The sequence below is a fragment of the Lithobates pipiens genome, unplaced genomic scaffold (genome assembly GCF_037356315.1).
Source record: "Lithobates pipiens isolate NorthernLeopardFrog02 unplaced genomic scaffold, aLitPip1_a1.2 Scaffold_19, whole genome shotgun sequence".
Taxonomy (NCBI): Eukaryota; Metazoa; Chordata; class Amphibia; order Anura; family Ranidae; genus Lithobates; species Lithobates pipiens.
Window position 1 is genome coordinate 507,099,457 of NW_027507764.1, and position 24,067 is coordinate 507,123,523.

The following is a 24,067-nucleotide window of genomic DNA, read 5'->3' on the forward strand; positions in this document are numbered from 1 at the left end:
ATCACCTAGCACTTCCACCTGTGGGACCATCCATCTCCCATAATTCAGCAACTGAGCAGTCATTAAACAACCCTAGGTGTGCGCAGCCCCTTATGATGTTTGCCTTGTACCCTCTTCATTCATTTATTGAGGGTTGTCTCAGAATAGATGCACTTCAAGCCTTTGTAAGTATTTTTCAAGCATTACATTTTTTTTTTTTTTTTTGGATGTACCACCCTGTGCTACTATGGAAAAAATGCAGTGGGGTTGCATGTCATCTTTGTATGCTTTGTTTCTTAAATGTACAATTGATAAAATGTTACAAAAAAATACTTGATGGAAAAATAAAAAAAATAAAAAATAAAAAGTCCAACAAAACAATTTACCGGTAAATATGATCACACCTACAATGCAATGCAGCTCTGCAATGGAGAGACCTAATGAAGGTCAGCAACCGTCTCTAAATGTCTGATTACAATGGCTTGGTGATTTTACTATTGCCAGTGGAAAAACAAATATATCAAGAGACAGATAAACAAATTTATACATTTATTGAGTCAGGCAACTTTTAAATATTAAACAATATCTTTAAATCCTTGTATGTGCAATGTATTTGTGATCTGAAATTGGGCCAAATAAATGGCATTTCTACAATAAATCATGGGTGCTCAACTTGTAGACCTCTTGCTGTTGTGGAACTACAAGCCCCATGAGGCATTGCAAGGCTGGCAGTTATGCCCTGTACACACGGTCGGACTTTCCGATGGAAAATGTGCGATCGGATTGTGTTGTTGGAAATTCCGATCATGTGTGGGCTCCATCAGACTGTTTTTGTCAGAATTTCCTACACAAAGTTTGAGATCTGGATCTAAAATTTTCCGACAACAGAATGTGATTGTTTAAATTACGATCGTGTGTAGACAAGTCCGACGCACAAAGTGCCACACATGCTCAGAATAAATTACGAGACAAAAGCTATTGGCTACTGGCCTCTTTATAGTTCTGTCGTACGTGTTGTACGTCACCTCGTTCTGAACAATCGGATTTTCCAACAACTTTGCGTGACCGTGTGTATGCAAGGCAAGTTTGGGCCAAAATGCGTCGGAAAAAATCAGACGGATTTTGTCTTTGGAATGTCCGACCGTGTGTACAGGGCATTACAACCATGACACCGAAAGGCAGAGGCATGATGGGACCTTGAGGGCCACAGGTTGAACACTCATGAGTTGGGTAAAACAGTAATTACTAATTGCACAGATTTTATATAAAACACCCTTTACTGTTTATATGGGAAATATACAGTAAATATAGGAGATGTGACAACATGGCACTATGTTTGGAGTATACTCATAGGAAGATTCAAAATGTGTGAATATGATTGTTTCCTTTTTAAATCTTCAGTTATCTTTTGTAACATCAAAACTGTTGGCTTAAAAACATACTTTATTGTAATTATAAATAATGTATTCTTATTTTAGGAGCTTATCTGTGTTGCCCTCCACAGCCGCCTATAATAACAGAGCACAAGCTGAGATTAAACTGAAGAACTGGCACAATGCATTCAATGACTGTGAGCAAGTGCTGAATTTAGAGCCCAACAATATGAAAGGTAAAGGCCAAACAGATGAGCTTAATTCCAAAAAGAATAGCAAAATGGAAAGTGCAAGGAAATTATTAAAGTGGAACTAAACCAATTGATTTAACAGTTTCAAAAAAGTTACGTTCCCGGAATGTAACTATCACATTGGTTGTGCTCTCATCCAAACCGTCAGACCATAAAATGTCTGATGTCATAACTGATCACATGGGCAGCATCATGGCAGTTGAAGATCAAACAGAGGACAAGATGGCAGCTTCCTTGGCTGAAAACAATAGGAGGGTTTAGTTTCGCTTGAACTAGCCAGTCCACCCAAAAGTGATCTTTATGCTAAAGATGGAGCCTGGTGGGCTCGCCAATAGTGAGATCTCCCTGCCATAATTCCAGACACTCTACCTGTCCATCTGGGAGTTTTTCTTTGTTGTTTTTGACATGTGCCTCCCTTCCATGTGCTCCTTGCTGCAAAGGCCAGTTATAGGTTGGGGTGGTTGCCATTTGTTTATAAAATAGCTTTGTAAGAGTGGACTGAGCATTGTTGGACAGCTCATGCCACTAGAAGAAGAGCGTGACCTGCACAGAATATGTGCATAAATTAGTCAGCGGAGCAACTTCCGAGTGCCAACACTGCTGGGGGTATCAGCAGTTTCAATAGTGACTGAACAGCGTTGTTGGCCCGGCACAGGATGTAATGTTATAGTCAATAAAACGAAAAGATCATCAGGTAATTCCTTTGCAATCGCTTAATCTAATAACAAAGAGGATATTGCATAATATACCTTGCATAAGAATTTTTTTGGCGTGTGCTTTACCCCAACAGTATCTACAAAAAAAACAATGTATGTTTTAAGGTTGATTGGCCTTTTAACAGATCCACCTTGCACATCATGAGTACTGGGTGCTATATATTATTATTTAGATGATAGTAGAATAAGTGTGCTTACCAAGTGAGGCTCAAGAATATTGCCTGCCCTAGAATAACTCTTTTAGTCCTGGGCATGGTCGCAGTGGTCCTCTGTCAGCATACTAATACTTATGCTATATTGTTAAAAGTATTGGGACACCTGCCTTTACACACACAGACTTTAATGGCATCCCAGTCTTAGTCAGTAGGGTTCAGTATTGAGTTGGCCCACCCTTTGCAGCTATAACAGCTTCAACTCTTCTGGGAAGGCTGTCCATAAAGACATGGATGAGCGAGTTTGGGGTGGAGGAAATTGACTTGCCTACAGAGTCCTGACCTCAACCCGATAGAACACCTTTGGGATGAATTAGAGCGGAGACTGTGAGCCAGGCCTTCTCTTCCAACATCAATGCCTGACCTCACAAATGCTCTTCTGAAAAAAATGGTCAAACATTCCCATAGACACACTCCTAAATCTTGTGGACAGCCTTCCTAGAAGAGTTGAAGCTGTTAAAGCTGCAAAGTATGGGCCAACTCAATATTGAACCCTACGGACTAAGACTGGGATGCCATTAAAGTTTGTGTGCGTGTAAAGGCGTCACAATACTTTTGACAATATAGTATATGTGCCACATTCTGACCTGAAATAGACAGTTTCCCTTACCTAGTTATTGACCAGAAACTGGTTTTATTATTTTTCCTATTGATGGTTTCTTTTGTTTGAGACAATGTTACCTCGTATTCTTTTTGTTTCTGCATTCATTCCTTCATTTTGTAATTGAATGAAGTTTTATTAGTAATAATGAAACACACTAGTCTGGCTGTGGCTCTTTGTTAAACTAAAATCAATCCCATCTATGTCTGACTTCATTAAAGCACTTTTCCTTAATGAGCTCTTAGAGCATCAATCTTGGCCAAGCCACGTTTCCAATGCCCTTTGCTCACATAGCAGATTTCCATATATAGACACACAGCCCCAATTATCGGTGTATGAGAGCAGAGTTGTTTGTCTTGCTTATAGCAAGAAATCTAATTTTGTCAATGCTGGAAGAACAAAGGGGTGAATCTGATTAGCTACTATAAGCCACAGATTTTCTTCCAGGCATTTTGATAATAGACATTTTTTTAAGCCCTGGTAGTACAAAGGTTAGAAACTCTCGTTAATCTTTATTGCTTTCTGTAGCCATTTCTTATGAAATTTTCCTGCTTCATGTTTCAGAGATGGGTGCCATTAGGACAATAAACACAAACCCCCTTCTTGACTTCATCCACAAATGCTAACAAAATCACTGGATTTCTACTTTAGCACCTTTTTCCACCAACTTCTTCATAGAGCAGTTTTTTTCCCTACACAATGATCGATTATGTACCACCAGCATGACTTTTGCCATCTACTGTCAGTATTCCTGCTGTACAGTGTTTACATGGACATCAAGGCTTGCAAATACAGTGGAACCTTGGATTACGAGCATAATCCATTCCAGGAGAATGCTTGAAAATCCAAAGCACTGGCATAGCAAAGCAAGTTTCCCCATAGAAGTCATTGGAAACAAAGATTATTCATTCTGCATTGACTTCTATTGCATGCAATACCGCATGTGGCCAGAGGTTGGGGGGCGCCAGAGAGCCTTGGAAATACTCTGGGGCAACTTGGCTGAGCTTGGAAAGGCTCAAACACTCAGGAACTGAGGATTTCCGAGTGTTTCCAAATATTTCTGAATGGCTCCGAACCGTTCCAATTTGTCACCAGTGTCCCCGCACCTCTGGCCAAATGCGGTACTGCACACTCCATTGGCTTGAATCCTGCTCGTTTTTCGAGACAACACTCGCAAACTGAGTCAGGATTAAAAAAATAAAAAAAAGTTGCTCGTCTTTTAAAACGTTCATAAACCAAGGTTCCACTATACTTTGTTCCATGGTATAAATCGGGGCTCTCCAAACTTTTTAACCAAAGGGCCGGTTTACTGTCCTTCAGGCTTTAAGGGGGCCTGACTGGTCATTGGGGGTACAAAACATCTCAGCGTCAGTGGGAGTAAACAATCCCCCATCATTGGTGTCAGTGGGAGGAATTGTGCCTCATCATTGGTGTCTATGGGCCCCATTCTTGGTGTCATTGGAAGGAAATGTGCCCTATTCTTGGTGTCATTGGGAGGACTTTTGCTCCACCATTGGTGTCATTAGGCCCCATTGTTGGTGTCATTGGGAGGAACTGTTCCCCATCATTGGTGTCTTTGGGACCCATTGTTGGTGTCATTGTGTGGAATTGTGCCCTGTCATTGGTCCCCATTGTTGGTGTCATTGGGAGTAATTGTGCCCTATCACTGGTGTCATTGTGCCCCATTGTTGGTTTTATTGGGAGGAACTGTGCCCCATCGTTGGTATCATTGGGAGAAATCGTGCCCTACATTAGTGTCAGTGAATATAACAGCACCCCAAGGGCCAGATAAAAGCAAGTAAAGGGCCCCATCTGGCCGCGGGCAACAATTTGGTGACCATTGGTGTAAATTATCATGCTACCTCTAGACCTGGCTAGGATCCTCAGTCGCTAGGACAGTGGTTGTCAACTTATGAGCTATTGGGGCGCCTCAAATGCAGCCCTTGACTTCACCAAAGGGCCACACTTAATGTTCAATATATGTAGTGCTTGAGTGGACAGTCACAAACTGTAGACCTAATGGAGGAAATAGAGGAAAATGAAGACCAGAGAGTGATGCTACATTGTTGGCTGGGGATATGCTGCAGAAGATGATACAAAACTGGGAACATGTTACATGAGGCTAGTAGAGATCACTGCTATTACCATATTCAATTTTCCACAACAGACTGTTGAGGCCTGAGGGCCGCATATCAAATACCAAATGTCTTCTGGTTGGGCACCAGGGTGCTAGAGTCCATACTGACTTTAGTACAGCATTTATTAAAGTGAAACTCTTTCAATCAACAATAACTCATTTTAACCCTTATGCTATGAGCTTCGTAAATAGAACCAGAATTAAATATTGTTTGTGGTTCTCAGATACATTTATGTTCCTCTTTAAATCATAAATCCTGGTAGAATTAAAAAAAAAAATAATTATCCTTTAAAAATATATATTTTTAAATTCCACTTATGTAAGTACCTGACTGAGGGCTGGTTCACACCTGACCCCATTAGGTAGATTCACATTGACCATTGTCACTGGGATTTAAGTTATGGCATATCCAAACTTTTACAGTTGTTATCAGAATGGGAATAGAGGTGACATTTTCACAAGGTATTTATTTCACTTTAAAGAGATTCCCTACTAAAATGGAGAAACAAAAGGTTTTAGATTTAGATATCTTAAAGTAGTACCAGCTATCAGGCCCTAGATGGAGCACTGTAATTCAATATACAGTGTATTTCCACTTTTGCAGCCAAATTGGAATAATACCTTATATTCATTACATGTTCCCATTCATATAATATAATAAAAAAACATAAAAATGCATATTAACTTTTTACTTGCTGAAAAATCAACCTTAGCCTTTACCTTTTTGTCAAGTTAAGAAGGGAGCTGAAGTTGGGTATACCACAATTAATTCTGTCTGTACTGTGCTGGCAGATTTCATTAACAGTTGTAAACTACATGTGCACACTGTCTGCTCTAACAATAGGTTAAAGATCTCAAGTCTCGGGTGGTGTATTGTATTTTATTTTTAATGCATTCTTTATTTAGAAAAGAGTTTACAATAATTGCAGTAAGCATAATCACTTGCAGCAAGTAACATCACAACATAGAAACATGAAGGTTCATTTTATACAAGCTTCCATGTTAACTATTACATAGTCCTACAATACATATGAGGCCCTGAATAATATAGATTATAGGGCTCTTAGCAGTGGTGTCACTAGGAATGGTGTCACCTGGTGTAGTAAAACATGGTGTCACCCTGGGCACTGAGCAGACTAGTGCATCTGCGTGGCTCTCTCCCCCCCCCCCCAGGTCTCCCTTCTTAACCTGCCACAATGGATGTAGTCGAGATGGGATCGGGGTGGGATTGCGGTGGTAGATGGAGCCGGGGAAGGGATAGGCGTGGTGGATGGAATTGGGATGGGATCGGGGGGATGTGTAGAGCCGGGATGGGATCGGGGTGGTGGATGGAGCCATGATGGGATCAGGAGGATAGATGGAGCCGGGATGGGATTGGGGTGGTGGATGGAGCCGGGATGGGATCAGGGTGTTGAATGTAGCCCGGATGGAATCAGGAGAATGGATGGAGCTGGGATGGGATTTGGGGGATGGATGGAGCCAGGATGAGATCCGGGGGATGGATGGAGCCGGGATGGGATCGGGGGGGGTGGATGGAGCCGGGATGGGATCAGGGGAATGGATGGAGCCGGGATGGGATCAGGGGAATGGATGGAGCTGGGATGGGATTGAGGTGGTGGATGGAGTTGTGATGGAATCGGGGGAATGGATGGAGTCAGGATGGGATTAAGGGGGAGGTGGATGGAGCCGGATTGGGTTTGGGGTGGGGGATGGAGCCAGGAAGAGTTTGGGGGGGTGGATGGAGCGGGAATGGGAACAAGGTGCTGGATGGAGCCAGGAGGGATCGGGGGAATGGATGGAGCTGGGATGGGATCAGGGTGGTGGATGGAGCTGGGATGGGATTGGTGGGATCTTTGATTTGAGGGGGGGGGGGTGAGGGTTAGCAGATATGTGCTAGGGGGTGCTTTGGGAGGGGAGAAGAATTGTTCTAGGGGGTCAAACTTCAAATTTTCCTCCCCTCCTTCTAGCACAAGTCCTCTTTAACCCAAAACAAAGCACCCTCCGAGCACATATTCTCTAACCCCCCACCCGCTCCCTAAAATAACTCCTGGCAGCATAATTGTTACCTACATAGTCCCCCCAGAAACCCCCCATCTTCCCAATCACCATGTGCCCCAAGACTCCTGTTATTACAGACTTCAGCCCCGGCCCCCAGGCAGATGTTGTAGCAGGTGTCCTTCCTCCTCCTCGGCTCTTCCTCCCAGCCTGTGTACTTGACATGTCAGAGCCGAGGAGGAGGCTATAATCCGGTGTGCAGTGAGTGCAGCTGGCAGGGAGAGAAATGTGATTGCGGCATGTGGGGGTGTGTGGGACCATGACAGTGACACCATCGGGCAACCTGCCTGTCTGTCTCAGCCTCACTCCCTCCTCCCCACACATCGTGTGAAGCTAAAAGGAACCTGGAAGGGAAGGAGGAAGAGGAGGGAGCTGCGGTGCCCCTCTCAATGCGGTGTCGGTGCTAGGGTTGCCACCTTTTGTTTAAGCCAAACCCAAACACTTTAGTGGCCCGGGACACCTTTGGGTGCCCCCAAGGCAAGTAGTAACGTGGTGTGCATAGCGTGCGACAGCGGATAGTGGGTGTGGCCAAATTGATCATGCTCTGCGGCCCAGTGATGCTAAACCTGGCCCAGACAGCTGCCACAGCTCCTGCATGGCAACAGATTTGTGTGTGTCTATCTTGGTTACTTGAAGAGCCACAGCTAGGTCTGAATAATGTGTCCAGGTTTCAGTCCGCCTGAAACCCGGACACATGATTCAAAACCTGGACTGTCCGGTGGACAGGTGGCAAACCTAGCTGGTGCCAGTCTGGACCAGATGTCACCCTCTGGCGGGTGTCCTCTGGGTTCGGGCCGCACCCCCATAGCGACGCCACTGGCTCCCAGTAAAGAAAGTCCTGTGAATTTTTTTTTTTTTTTTTTAATAACGATCAGGGCAGTACAGTACATAATAATAAAACAGCGTGGTGTAAGTGATCTGACCAAAACAACAGTCATGAAATCTCATAGGAACATTCAATATCTGATCATATCTATCAATATCTGTGTAGTGTGCAAAGAGCAGTGCACATGACCACAACTAACATGCACTGTTCGTTTAAAAAAACAAAACAGAAGGTAAAGGGAAGTTTGAGAGGCAACAAAGGATACAAAGGGGCAGAAGACATTGCTTATTGAAAAATAGATGACAGGACTGGAGTGATGAGCTGTGGAGGAGCGGGGAGAGGCTGAGACTGCCATCAATCAAGGCAGCTGGTGGATCCAGACTTGGGAAGTCGCGATGGCGTGCTGCCTCAACTGATGCCAGTGACATCAGCATATAGCGGACTTCAAACCGATCTCCTCTGAAAACGGGTCACAGGAGTGCAAAACAAATTACACTCCTGTGACCCAGAGGAGAAGCGTAGCCTAAAAATCTCAGGCTGGACTTCTCCTTTAAGTAAAGCTATTGCTTTGGCTTACTTGGACAAAGCTCATGTTCGCTTTAAGAAAACAAAGGTTTTTAACACAGTTGCCAGCACCCCAACCTAGTGATTGTGCTGAAGAGTGCCGCTCCCATCACCATTGATCGGTTTTGGTTTGATGGGGGTGCACCCTTTTTTAGCATGGCAAGGGTCTGTATCCTCCTTGTTCCCCCTCTCCATGCCTTTTGCTTGCTTTTTAAGGTAATAAAAAAATAAAAATAAATTGATGTCCATGGTCAGAGTCTGCAGCCCCCAACCCTCTTCCTGAATCCAAGGGTTTTTCTCCCCACAGGCTTCTGTTTCATTTTGAATTTGATACAGTTGTGCATGGCTCTGTCTGCACAGCCAGTTCATCCTTTCACAGACATCTGTAAGGGGGTAATTCTTCTGAATGCCCACAAATGCGGGCGGCACAGTGGTGTAGTGGTTGACACTCTCGCCTAGCAGTAAGAAGGGTCGCTGGTTCAAATCCCAACCACGACACTACCTGCCTGGAGTTTGCATGTTTTCCCTGTGCCTGTGTGGGTTTCCTCCGGGTACTCCGGTTTCCTCCCACACTCCAAAGACATGCAGGTAGGTTAATTGGATTTGGTCCAAAATTTGCCCTAGTATATGAATGGGGACCTTGGAGTGTGGGCTCCTTGAGGGTAGGGACCAATGCGAGTGCGCAATGGATAGGGACAATTGTAGACACTCACTCAGGTTGAACTGGATGGACTGGTGTCTTTATTCAACCTTACTAACTATGTAACTAAGTGTAAGAAGCAGTCTTCTCACTGACTATGATACATTAGTGTTATAGTCAGTGAGAAGACTGCTTCTTACACTTAGTTACATAATTAGTTGTAGACAGTAGGGGGAAGGGCAGTGCGGTCCAGGGCAGGCAGAATGCCAAGTGAGTGTTTCTATATGGTTAGACGTTCTCATTCAGTATGAATTACATTTGCATGTAGCGGTTAAGGCTGGCCATACGTTATACAATTTTCTTGTGCAATTTTCCTTTAGATTTACCAAAACCATATAATATGAGGTCTTAATTAGTATTCAGTCATACAGACCCTTGTACTGCATAGTTGAAGGTAAATCTAAAGGAAATTGTACAAGAAAATTGCATAGTGTATGGCCAGCTTAAGGGTCATTTTTGAAATAGTAATATTCATTTTACCACTCCAGCTCTTTTACGTCGTGCTACGGTCAACAAAAACCTTCAGAATTATCCGGCTGCCTTAGATGACTTGAAGACGGTCTTGCATCAGGAGCCAGACAATCCTATAGCTAAGGTAAAGGATTATTTTGCTGATAAAATAGGTATCATTTATTGTTTTGCTGCATACACGACTTTAGATCTGACATACTGTATAACTGAGGGAAGTTTTAGTTTACTGTAGTTAAAAAGGAAGTAAACTTCTTCTGCAAATGTTTACTTATAGGTAAGCCTATAATAAGGCTTACCTATAGGTATTGAAAATATCTCCTGAACCTGTACCGTTTAGGAGATATTTCCAGTGCATTCAACCAGTGACATCGTTGGCGCATGCGCTTTGAAGGAACAGCCCACGGGTGCTGTTCTTTCTGAGGCCATGTCGTGAATGGTGGCTCCCACGCCCAGCTTCGGCCAATCACAGTGCCAGAGCCCGCGGAAGAAGCTATGGGAAAAATGATGGTAGTGATAGCGGTGTGCAGGGACTGCTGCACCAGCTTAGTTTTAAGGTATTTGATAATGAGCTATGCATACTAGCTCATTATGCCTTTGTCTTGCAGTTTGTTTTTGTTTTTTTTGGGGGGGGGGGGGGGGGGGGGTTTAGAAGTTTACCAACTTTTGAAATAAGTAAAAGATTAACTCTAATATATAAATGCTTACACAGATGGCATCAAGTAATTTTTGGAGCTCACAGAGGAATGCTGGTTAATAGGTCATTACATGTGTGTTTTCTTTTTCATTCCGCTAGTATAAGTACCTGAATTGAACTTGGTATTGATTTGGGCGTTTTTCTTCTTTTAACATTGGTGACCTTTTGCCCTGCACAAATTCGCGGTAAAAAACGCCGCGAATCGCGGTAAAAAACAACGCAAATCGCGGTAAAAATGCCGCAAAAAACGCTTGAAAACGCTACGCTCAGGTGTGAATGCAGCCTTAGCCTCTTGCAGTCCCCTTGCAGAATTAGGAGTCACTCAGGTGTGCTGAATGCAAATGTATTGCCAGGAAACATGCTGATAGCAATGGATAGCAGAGCGAACAGAGAGGTGACCTCATTAGTCTGCTGCTGCTCTTTCACTGTCCAGTGACCCGGCTGGGGTGGCATATTTATATTTCTGTATTACCAACTTGCTTTGCTGTTTGAGGGGGCTGGTTAATTTCATAACTGGTAGAAGAGTAGAACAAATACTCTGGCAGGTATAACAGTTGCCATATATGCAATTCAACCTGCGCCAGCATCCCTTTAACTGGGCTTGTATACCTGAGGTTGGGACAGTCTGCCTAATCGCGTGGTCACATGATGGGGTGCCAGGCCCACTGGGTCCTGATTGTTAGTACAGACTGAGAGCTGTCTTTGACAGCTCAGTCTCTCTACTGGGAGCATACTGTCAGCACAGACACCTCTTTCACCCATGACACATTTGTGTGGTGTGTGGAAGTTAAAGCTCGCCATCTTTGCCACCGCTTATTTGTGGTACTTGGGCAGCAAGAGGTTACCTGTGTATTTAGCTGTTTCCATGGAGTTCAGCTTTAAATAGAAATTTTGATTGGTCAAAATGGATATCTACAGTTGTGTGCTTGTTTTAACTTTCTCTTGTTTGAATGAATCATATGATGTACTGTCTTTTCCTTTCTGCCTTACTCCATAGAAACCATGGTTTCCGTATTCTGTGCTAAATAAGCAGATGGAAAAGGGAAAAGTCCTGGAAGTCGTAAATCTCTGCAGAACCCCATAGGAAAGTGTATGACAGCCTTAGCCTGGACTCCAACCAGGCCACACTCCCAACTGGTTTGGCTTTGCCCACAGGGCCTAGTCATGGGGATCCACGTGTTGGGGGCGTGGCCAGGTTGGAGTCCACATTCGTTTCCATTAGATGTCTAGAGTTGCACTCCAAGTGGTTGCTACATAAGAAGACCCGGTGGTGCCATGAGCGGCACCTGTCAATTTAGTTTGGGTCACAAGTAAGCAGCTGGACTTCTACTTTAAATATGTTTCTAAAAATATGGGACTTACAGGAGCTGAGCTATTTCCATCATTTGCAGCTGGCTAAAAAGCTAAATTAACTGCTCTTTTTAAAATATATGGTCCATTACTGCTGTGAATAGTCTGTAATCACGGCTACTTGACACTATTGGTTCTCTGCTTATCTTCCCCTTCTAGAAAGTTCTGTGTGAATTAGAAGAGCTGCTGCACAAAGAAAAAAAAGAAAAACCAAAGAAAGGCCACAGAGTAATCATTGAGGATGTAGAGAGTTTGGATGAGAAGGACCAGGAGGATCCAAACCCCAGCAAAGGTAATTACCATATAGTTTATTATTATTATACAGGATTTATATTGTACTAACAGTTTGTGCAACACTTAAAAAAATGGAAGCAGACAGTACAGTAACAATACAATTTGATACAAGGAGAATCCGAGGGTCCTGCTCGTTAGAGATTCCAATCTAAAAGATTTTATGCAAGAATAGTTTTTCCACAGTATTGTACAATGAACAGACCAGGTCTGAACCTGTACCGCTGATGCAGCTGGCATGACCAGCGAAACCAGCTAGATTTCCATTTCAATTCTGCGTGTCTCCAGCACTCCTGGGAACCTCCCAATAATCACTAAGGCCTGGTTCACACCTATGCAAGTTGCAGTCTGCATATTCCAGGTGCATTTTGCGTTTTTTCAATACATGTTTTGGATCCATTGAAGTCTATGGAAACCAAAAACCAGAAAGTCCCTGGCCCTTTAAATAAAATGCACAGATGTGAACGCAGCCCATAGGAAACCATTTTACATGGACTGTAGTGTGTTTATGTAAAATTGAAAACGCACTAAAAAAATGCATAGGTGTGAACCAGGTCTAGTGGATTCAACTGGACCTGGTGGCCACTTTGGCATATTAAAGCAGAAGGCATTTCAAGTGACTTTACCTTTGCCGCAGTCATGTGGCAACTAAGTATTGCTTTTATTAGTGCTTTTCTACGGGTGCTCAGCTGGTGTCTCCATGATGTGCAACAACACTAGTATACTATACTGTGTACATTCTAATGTCTACAGTAACCTCTGATGAGAGGCTAATTGTTGTGTTCTGGGAAGTATAGATTTTCATTACAGCACATAGAGGACTTTGCCATATATATAGATATATGAAATCACAGATACTTCCTGTGGAGTCTTCCAGCACTCTTTAACCACATATAATATACTGTACAGAGTCCATACGATTATATGCCTGTTTGCTATCCAGGTCTAAGATTGTCAGTATTTCCTTTTACAGCCATTAAAGTATGCGCACCATACATACATGATACGGACAATATTTGAGTTCACTACTGGGCTCTTCAGTATATCCATTTACAGATAGATCAAGTTTGAGTGATTGTGTCTCAATGGAGGTCAACTTGGGACTTGTAGTACCTTTTGTTATTACCATTAAATTGATCTGGCGACTATGTACTATTAATGAACTATACTTAGTATTGTGGATTATGCACATATTCAGTTGAGTCTGCACTTTACAGAAATATATATGGAAGTCATACATTATAATTAACACAGCTGCATTGAAGATTAATTCTCAGTGGAAAGTACTTATCCTTCCAAGTGGAACATTTCCATCCTTAACATATGTGGATTTTCCATATACTTACCATCACATGGAGAACTCTAGTCTGGTACTGAATGCAATTTTTAGTACTAAGGATGCATTCTGCTTTTCCGGAAGTGCTCCACTATGCAGTTGCAAGTTTTCAATATAATTTGCCAATTATTTCTAGCACTGTGGGGTTTTGTGTCATGTATCATGTTTGTATGTTTTTTGATACGAATAAAGTCTATATTGTGGAGAAGTAGTGCCGAGTTGTTGCTACTATAGTGCCCTTGCTTATGTCTCTGGACATATGTGGATTTTGTTAAGAGGGGTTGAGCCTGAGTCAGGTCTTTTATTCTTTCCATTTGTTCACTATAATTGTTGTGCCAACGGCTCCCTCTGATAACTTTTTTTTTTTTTCTTTGACAGGCATTTTTTTTTCCTAGTCCCCCCCAGGTGTTTTTTATTTGTTTTTTTTTTCTGGCAGGTGATCGTTTTTTGTGGCTCCCCCTAGTGGGTGTTTTTTTTTTTTTTGTAGAGAAATATTATTTATATATTTATATATATATATATATATATATATATATATATACACACACAGTATCTCACAAAAACTGAGTACACCCCTCACATTTTTGTAAACATTTTATTATATCTTTTCATGTGACAACACTGAAGAAATGACACTTTGCTACAATGTAAAGTAGTGAGTGTACAGCTTGTATAACAGTGTACATTTGCTGTCCCCTCAAAATAACTCAATACACAGCCATTAATGTCTAAACCACTGGCAACAAAAGTGAGTACACCCCTATGTGAAAATGTCCACATTGGGCCAAATTAGCCATTTTCCCTCCCGGTGTCATGTGACTCATTAGTGTTACAAGGTCTCAGGTGTGAATGAGGAGCAGGTGTGTTAAATTTGGTGTTATCACTCTCACTCTCTCATGATTGTCACTGGAAGTTCAACATGGCACCTCATGGCATAGAATTCTCTTAGGATCTAAAAAAAAGAATTTTTGCTCTATATAATGATGGCCTAGGCCAGTGATGGTGAACCTTGGCACCCCAGATGTTTTGGAACTACATTTCCCATGATGCTCAGCTACACTGCAGCGTGTATGAGCATCATGGGAAATGTAGTTCCAAAACATCTGGGGTGCCAAGGTTCGCCATCACTGGCCTAGGCTATAAGAAGGTTGCCAAGACCCTGAAACTGAGCTGCAGCACGGTGGCTAAGACCATACAGCAGTTTAACAGGACAAGTTCCACTCGGAGCAGGCCTCGCCATGGTCGACCAAAGATGTTGAGTGCACATGCTCAGCGTCATATCCAGAGGTTGTCTTTGGGAAATAGATGAATGAGTGCTGCCAGCATTGCTGCAGAGGTTGAAGGGGTGGGGGGTCAGCCTGTCAGTGCTCAGATCATACACCGCACACTGCATCAAATTGGTCTGCTTGAATGACGCACTTAGCTACAAACCTTTTTTTTATAGAAAAGTGTATACACACACACACACACACACACACACACACACACACACACACACACACCATTCTCTGGTCCTCTACCCCCAGGTTAATTTAGCCTCACCTGTGACTGACAGCCTTTGCTCTCAGTCTGGGAAACACAGACAACACTGGTCTGTGAGAGCAAAAGGTTGGCAAAAAGCTGTTAAGCTGTATCTGTGAAAGCTGACAAGCTGTAGGCTTGCTCAGACTGGTATTTAGGACCTGTATATATTGTATAGTTAGAGCCAGGACACAGCTAGGTTTTTGTTTTTCTATTTTTGTTCCTATTTGTTCTCTGGAACACTGTAGAGCACCTGTATATAGACTTGTATATAACACAAATAAACACAGCACTGTTTGTCACTACCTCACTGGATTTGGTATCTGTGTCTGAAAAACTGCTCACCCCAGTGAGCTTTGTACCTGCTACCTGTCCCCCAGGTTACATATGGTGGAGGCTGCAACCAGCTGTAGTAGAGTGACTAAACATGGAGGAAATCCTCAAACAGTTGGTGTTATCCAAAGCTGCACAACAGCAAGCCAATGCTATTGTATAGAAGCAAACCAAGTCACTGTGCCAACAGATTGGTGTTGTACAGGAGCAATCGCAGAAGCTGTGTGAGGCTTGCCACTGATGCAAAAGTGGATAGGAAAACCCTGCCTAAGGTTGGGGAGACACTAGCACGGTGATCACCAGCTAAAATTGATGATGTTGGAGACAAGCCCTCAGCCATCTATATGTGTCACTTTCTGACTGCAGATGATGATCCAGAGGCCTTTCTGCTAACATTTGAATGGACCGCTGAGAGATAAGGTTGGCCTAAAACTCCGTGAGCAGGGCTGGTCACCCCCTTGCTTTCTGGAGAATTGCAGAAGGCCTACTATGATCTGGAGTCGGTAGAAGCATGAGATTATGAAAAGGTCAAGCAGGAAATCCTGGCACGACTCAGTGTCACCTATGGCAGTTCAGGCACAGCGGGTCCACAGCTGGTTCTTCCAAGACAAGAGGCCCCCAAGATCACAGATGTTTGACCTAATTCACCTGGTGCGGAAAATGGCTACAGCCGGAGTCTCTGGGCCACAAATAGTGGAGCGTGTGGTCATGGACCGATTCCTGAGGTCACTACCAATTCCCCTGCAGAAGTGGGTGAGTCAAGGAGACCCCAAGTCGGCGGGCAACCTGGTTGAATTAATTGAAAGGTACTTTGCTGCAGAGAGCCTGGTCACCACCCCTACAGCCGCACAGACTTTCCATCCAAAGCTACGGTCTCCCCAGACAACCGGTAAGACTGTTCCAGGGGAAATGGGTGGCAAGCATAGCAGGGAGATAGGGGGGACTTTTGGTGTCAGGACTGAAGCTTGGTGTCCCAAACAAGAGAAGCCACTGCCTGTCAGCAAACCAAACATTTGGCAACATCAAGTGTTTTCGCTGGCAGGACCTGGGATATGTTGTAGCAAACTGTCCATTGACAGATGAACCTATGCAGTGTGACATATCTATTAGAAGGCAGTCTGTTTGCTGCTGTTTCATGCTCTGCAATATCAAATGTAGGAAAACACATGTGCTAAAATGTTAATACAAGCCTGTTATGGCCTTGCTGGACTCTGGAATTCTAGGGCCTTTGGATAAAGCTGAAATGGTTGAAACTGAATTTTCATACTAAAAAAGTTGCTGTGATCTGTGTGCATGGGGATACCTGGCAGTATCCTATAGCCACTATTACTTTAAAACTGACTTAGGCACAGTGACATATCTGGTTGGACTTGTGCCCCACTTGGAGCACAAGGCCATCATTTTGGGAACTGTAGGATTGTCCCGACTTGGTCACAGTAACTGACTCATTGGCAAGGCCAGAATTCTGGGTCAGCACCAACAATGTGGGTTCAGGAGACTCCTCTCTGGGTTCCACAGGTTTTCTTTTCTCAGTTATGCCAGGAGAACTGGAGGACCCTGAGGAAGTTCTCTTAACCAGTGAAAGTGGGCAGCCGTCTTTGGACTCTGAGCCTACAATGGAGTTTTCTGACCTTAATGTGAACAAGGAAAACTTTGGTACTGAGCAGAGAAAAGACCCTACCCTTGCCAGGGCCTAGGAAAATGTAGTAGTGATTAATGATGTACCTGTTGAACCAGGGGTCAGGCCCTATTTTCCTTATTTCAGCAGCAATGAGGATTTACTGTATCGTGTATATAAAAAGAATGATGATGTTGTTGAACAGTTGGTGCTCCCTAAGCCATACAGACGGGTGGTGTTGGAACTTGGGAACTTCCTAGGACAGTGATGGGCAACCTTTTTGGCGTGGTGTGTCAAAAATCGACAAAAAATCGAGCATAACTCGCGTGGTGTGTCACTTCGACAAAAAAACATAATTTTGCGCAATTTATAGTTTAAACTACAAAAATGTATAATTGCAATATATAATTGTATTTAATAAACCAAAAACAAATTATTTAACATACCTGCTTAGTAACTTCTTTGTTCATCAGTCGATTTCGTATGTTGCCCTTGATATTATTGAACTTGTTTGGGGTGCCGTGAACCAGGGCTGTGGAGTCGGCTGCTTCCAGCTCCACGTCCTCATCAACATGCCGCTCCAGCCCGCCCCTGCTATGAATATTCGTAGTGACGCGAGGGCATGCTGGGCATTGTAGTTACTAACTGCACCTCCCAGCATGCCCTCATACAGCCTATGGCTCTGCAGCAGTGCAGCTGAGCCAAAACTACAATGCCCAGCATGCTCTTATACAGCCTATGGCTCTGCAGCAGTTCAGCTGAGCCAAAACTACAATGCCCAGCATGCCCTGATAGGTTTGGGGTCTGCTGCAGACCCCAAACCTAAGTAGCATTATTGCTAATAATGATAATCTTTCCCTATTTTCCTTCCCCTGCTTACTGTGAAGGTCAGTCTGGCAGCGACTGCATTGCGGCCTGACTGGAGAGAGGCGCGCACTGTTCCCGCACTCCTCTCCTGCGGATCCTCCCTAACGTCCTCGTCGTGCTGATGACGTGTGTGCGCACGGCACGCACGCCTTACCAGCAGTCCCTGTGCTCAGAAAGGGGCTGTGCTTCACTGTCAGGTGGGGGAGATCACACGTCCTGCCCCCCCCCCCCCCGTTCCTCCAGCACAGGTTCTTTCATCCTCGGCGGCCATGCAGGAGCCGAGGATGAATCGCATGAAATCCTGCGCGTGTCACCCCAAATGGCTACGCGTGTCAGCACTGACACGCGTGTCATAGGTTTGCCATCACTGTCCTAGGAGGTAATTTAGGGGTTGAGAAAACCACTGAAAGGGTGTTGCACATGTTTTACTTGCCCGGGATACAGAAAGATATTGAGAATTATTGTCAATCCTGTCCTTTGTGTCAAATGTCAGCCCCACTACCCCACTTCAGAAGTCCTTTAGTGCCCTTACCCATTATTGAAGTGCCTTTTGAGAGGATCGCCATGGACATTGTGGGTCCACTCCCTAAATCTGCCTGCAGTCATCAGCATATTCTTGTAATCATGGATTATACTACCCATTACTGCAAAGCGTTTCTCTTACGCACTGCATCTGCTAAGAACATTGCCAAAGAGCTGTTCATGGTGTTTAGTCATGTTGGGATCCCTAAGGAGGTCCTTACAGACCAGGGCACCCCATTTATGTCACAAATAACTAGGAAATTGTACAAGTTATTTAAGGTGACTCAGTTGCAAACCTGTATCACCCTCAAACTGATTGGTGGAACGCTTCAATAAAACCATTAAAGAGTATGTTAAAAAAGGTTGTTGACAAGGATGGGAAAGACTGGGACTTTCTGATTCTGTACTTGATGTTTGCCATCAGGGAGGTACCCCAGTCCACTACGGGGTACTCTCCATTTGAGTTGCTTTATGGGAGACACCCTAGGGTCTCTTAGACATAGCCAAGGAATCCTGGGAGGGGGAGCAGACACCCCACAAAAGTGTCATTGAGCATATCACTCAAATGCAGGACAGGATTTCAGCAATCATGCTTATGCTAAAAGAACAGCTACTGCATGAATGAATGAAATACTTGTATAGCGCACAATGTGAACTGAATCTACTCTAGGCGCTGCAGGCCCAAGCAGCTCAGCAGAGAGTAAATAGGGGGGCTTGTCTCCATGCTTTCTCACCTGGTGACAGGGTCCTGGTGTTAGTTCCTACTGTGGAAAGCAAGTTCCTGGCTAAGTGGCAGGGTCCCTTCGAAGTAATTGAAAGAGTTGGGGAGGTCAATTACAAGGTGTATCAAACAGGTAAAAGGAAGCCCAAGCAAATATACCATATAAACCTGTTAAAGCCCTGGAAAGATAGACTGGCATTGACTGTGAGGTCCCTCCCTGTAACGCCTATGTCCCCTCTGGTCCCTGAGGTCTTGATTCCAGACACCCTGCCTTAGTCCCAAAAACAGGAAGCTAGAGAGTTCCTGATAAGGAATAACGTGAAATTTTCAGTTACATGGTACAACTTTCACGGTTCAACATGATGTTGTAACTGAAACCTGGAGTCCGCGTCAAGCTCAAACCATACTGAATTCCCGAACCTAGAAGAAAGGACATCAGTGATGAAGTTAAAAGGATGTTGGAGCTAGATGTTATTGAGGAATCCAATTGTGACTGGTCTAGCCCCATCGTGTTGGTCTCAAAATCAGATGGCACTTGGAGGTTTTGTAATGACTTCAGAAAGCCTAATGCAATAACAAAGTTTGACACGTACCCAATACCCAGGGTAGACTAACTTATAGACTGACCTGGCAAGGCCCGTTATCTGACCACTTTGGACTTGACCAAAGGACATTGGCAAATACCTCTGACTGGTAGCGCCAAAAAGAGACCATGTTTGTGACCCCAGAGGGGTCGTTTCAGTATAAGAAAATGCCTTTTGAGTTGTAAAATGCCCCTTCAACATTTCAGAGGGCCATGGACAGGACCCTAACACCTCACCGACAGTATGCAGCAGCCTATCTGGACAACATAGTTGTGCATAGCACTGACTGGGATTCTCACTTGCCCCGTGTCCAGGCTGTCCTTGATCCCCTCTTCAAGTAAGGTTTTACGGTGAATCCAAAAAAAATGTGCTATTGGTTTAGAGGAAGCCAGGTATTTGGGCTACACTATTGGTGGAGTCCTTAAACCTCAAGTGAATAAAATAGAAGCCATCCAGAAGTGGCCGTGTCCTGCAAACAAGAAGCAGGTCAGGGCCTTTCTTGGGATTGCAGGGTATTATAGAAGGTTTATCCTGAATTTTGCAACTATAGCTGCCACACTGACAGACCTTACAAAAGGGAAAGACTCCGTAATGGTGAAATGGTCCCCAGTAGCAGAGGAATCTTTCCAAGTTCTGACGAAGGCTTTTTGTGCACAGCCAGTACTGTACTCCCCAGATATCTACAAAGACTTTTTGGTTCAGACGGACGCATCTGATGTAGGTATCAGGGCAGTATTGTCACAGGTACACAAGCTCAATGACTATGAGAAAAAGTATGCGGTCATTGAAAAGGAATGTTTAGCCATAAAGTGAGCCGTGGACGCGCTAAGGTACTACTTGTTAGGGTGCCAGTTTTGAGTTAATAACTGACCATGCTCCCCTGAAATGGATGGCCCAAAAGAAGGAGACTAATAGACGGATGAACCAGTGTTTTTTGGCTCTACAGGATTACTCCTTAACTGTAAAACATGGGCCAGGTGTTCATATGGGCAATATATATACCCTGTCCTGTGTTCACTCCTCTTGGGCCACAGGTTTTCCAACCCTGGGGTTGAAACAAGGGGGAGGATATGTAGCAGAGTGTCCCAGAGAGAGCCGGGAAAAGTCCTTTTCGGGGTTTATATGTCTCCCAGGCTCTGCTCATACACGTTCAGGGATCTCTGATCCATGGTCCAGTTCGGATATTTGTGTCCTTCCCCCAGGCTAATTTAACCTCACCTGTGACAGACAGCCTTTTCTCTCAGCCTGGGAAACACAGACAACACCTATCTGTGAGAGCAAAAGGTTGGTAAAAAGCTGTATCTGTGAAAGCTGACAAGCTGTAGGCTTGCTCAGACTGGTAGTTAGGACCTGTATATATTGTATAGTTGGAGCCGGGACAGCTAAGTTTTTATTTTGCTATTTTTGTTCCTATTTGTTTTCTGGAACACTGCACAGCACCTGTATATAATACAAATAAACACTGCACCGTTTGTCACTAAGACTAATTTCACGACTGGGGTGGGGAGGTGTGGGCGGTTAAGCGGCGCTATTTTTAGCGGCGCTATTCTGCCGCTAGCCGGGTTAAAAAAAAGGGGAGGTTAGAAAAAGGATTAAAACTGCCCGAAAAGCGCTGCTGCAGTGGCTGTTTGGCGTTGCTGCCCCATTGTTTTTAATGGGCAGGGGCGCTTTAAGAGCGGTGTATATACCGCTCCTACAGCACTGCATAGGCTTGCAGGACTTTTTCTTTACCGTCCTGCAAGCGCGCCACTCCAGTGTGAAAGCCCTTGGGCTTTCACACTGGAGAGACTCTTTACAGGCGCTATGCAGGCGCTATTTTTAGCGCTGTAGTGCCTGTAACGCGCCTCAGTGTAAAAAAAAAAAAAAGTAGGCCTGCCTCACTGGATTTGGTATCTGTGCCTGAAAGACTGCTCATCCCAGGGAGCTTTGTACCTGCTACCTGTCCCATATATTATATATATATATATATATATATATATATATATATATATATATATATATATATAAAATATATTTAGGACCTAGAGGAAAACGCATTTTATTACGTGTTGGAATTTTGTAGCCATAAATACCTTTTGCTGAACCACTTAGAGTCCTCACTTGTAGAGAAGTCTGAAGTACAGCCCACAGATAACAAATTATTAAACCTCTTTCTGTGCAGTGAAACCGTATACTAAATATTGCTTCCCAACTATTGTAGAGCTCAAGCTACCAACAATCACTGTAATTATTTTGCTTAATCGTTTTGTCTTTGCTATAGAAAAATAATCATGTCGTTTGCTCCACTATGTCTGTAGTAAGTTTTTGTTGCCTCCAGCAGGAGTAATAATATGAAAAAACAGGAATCTTCTTGATATCATTCATATCAAATTCTCCCTTTGGAAACCTTGAATGGTTCAGCTGGCATTCCCTTATCTTGCACGTGTAATAAGCTCACACTGAATGAGATTAGCTTTGGGTCTTAATGAGATTCACGTTCACGTGGGGCCACAGTGACATGTGTGGAGCTCCTAGTTACAGAGCAACTGACCTCTCTTTAGTAAAGTAATGCAGTGTGCAGTAACAAAATGCAGTTACCTGTAGCAGCCGAATTCAGATTTAAGAAAGTAAGCTTAACACAAACCTGTAGGGAGAATACAGGGTTGCCATTGCTAACCGATTCATGCAAATATTAGTTTCTTGGCGATCCCTGCTGACCTCCTCCTGCCAATGCTAATTTCCTTGGCGATCCAACGGCTTTAATACTACTTGTCTCACTGACTCCGAGTGAGTCTGCATGTTCTGTGCTCAGTCTGGCTTCACCTGTTGCAGCTCAGAGATTGAAGTCAGAGGCAGCCAGGCCCATAGCCTTTTTTTGAAGAATGGCATTCCCCATATCTCTCTTAGATCAGGTTTACTTTAAACAAACTTATTGCACTAAAGGATTGTGCATAACAGTTAAAAATTATAGTTATTACTCTTTAATAAGTGTGTACAGTAGTAGATCTGTATAATTCCAGATAACTTCTATTAATCCATAATGTGTGGCAAAAGTGAATGTGTATTTTGTTAATTGCCTTAAAACTATCACCATCATTGTTGGGTAGCACATTCAGTCTGCCTTCGGACCTGATTTGAAGCCAGGTACTGTATATAAGTGCATCATTTGCCGGATCCTTGTGCTCCCCGTGGTTTGTCTTCTAGTTCTGCACTCCACTAGTCTCCATGGCCTCGCTTTAGTCTTCTCAGGACACATATGTATCTCTGAAGGCTTCGCGGATCGCAAACAACAAAAACCTGCAATAAAATAAATGGCTCATGGTGTAATCCAGATATAATTATATTAAGCCACAAAATGTTTAAAGCAGCTATTTTTTACCCAACATGTTTCATCTTATTTAAGTTTTATCAGGGGGTGCTTTTATACAATGATGATTTTATAAATGGTTGCAGTGGGTTAGCACACTTTAAACATTGCCTTTGAATGAACCTAGTTATAGGGTCTGAGGAGATACTTCAACACCCACGATTTGATGGGCCACAGTGCCTGTAAAGTTGCCAATGCAGTTTTATCCTTCTCGGTGGCCCAATTTTCAGTGGATCTGATTGTTTTTCAGTGATGGCTAAATCTGACATCTTTAGATGGTCCAGGTATGTTTGGGGGGCAGTAGTAGCCTTTGTATAGCAACTAGTCACAGTCGTTTTTGTGGCTCTTGAATAATAACATCTTCCATCCTGGCTTTTTGATAAACAAGCAGGTCTGTCTTGGCCTTGAACATCTGGGACAGCCCATAAAAAGGCAGGGAACTACCACTGCTAGCAAACAGAGGGCCTGGGAGCTACAGAAGTCTAATGCCGCGTTCACACGGTTGGACTTTTCGACGGGAAATGAGGGTGTTGTTGGAAAGTCCGACCATATGTATGCTCCATCGAGTATTCGCTGTTGGAATTTCCGGCCACAAATATTGGAGAGCAGGTTCTCAATTTTTTTGCTAACTCCACTTTGTTGTCGGAAATTCCGATTGTTTGTACACAAGTCCATCGCACAAAAGTACATGCATACTCTGAATCAAGCAGAAGGAGTCGCACTGGCTATTGACCTTCTTTTTTCTTGGCTTGTCGTACGTTTTGTACGTCACCACGTTCTCACGTTCGGAATTTTGGGCCAACATTTGTGTGACCGTGTGTATACAAGACAAGTTTGAACCAACATCCTTTGGGAAAAAAATCCATGTTTTTTTTGTTGGAAATTCCGATCGTGTGTACGTGGCATTACAGGTGCTTCCCGTCAACTGCTTGACCTGACATGCTGACTCCCATCTTCTGAACTTGCAGTATGCATGAGGCCAGGCAGATGATGGCCGCA

At 43.7% G+C, this 24,067-nt stretch overlaps 1 protein-coding gene across 2 annotated transcripts in view; it reads left to right on the plus strand.

Moving 5' to 3' along the window:
- SPAG1 (sperm associated antigen 1) overlaps positions 1 to 24,067 on the plus strand; it is a 127,217-nt gene that overhangs the window by 25,748 nt on the left and 77,402 nt on the right. For both annotated transcript variants that reach the window (XM_077493104.1, XM_077493103.1), the window contains exons 8-10: positions 1,458 to 1,588; positions 9,903 to 10,009; positions 12,089 to 12,221. In XM_077493104.1, the coding sequence (XP_077349230.1) occupies positions 1,458 to 1,588; positions 9,903 to 10,009; positions 12,089 to 12,221 (371 nt within the window). The remainder of the gene's footprint in view (positions 1 to 1,457; positions 1,589 to 9,902; positions 10,010 to 12,088; positions 12,222 to 24,067) is intronic.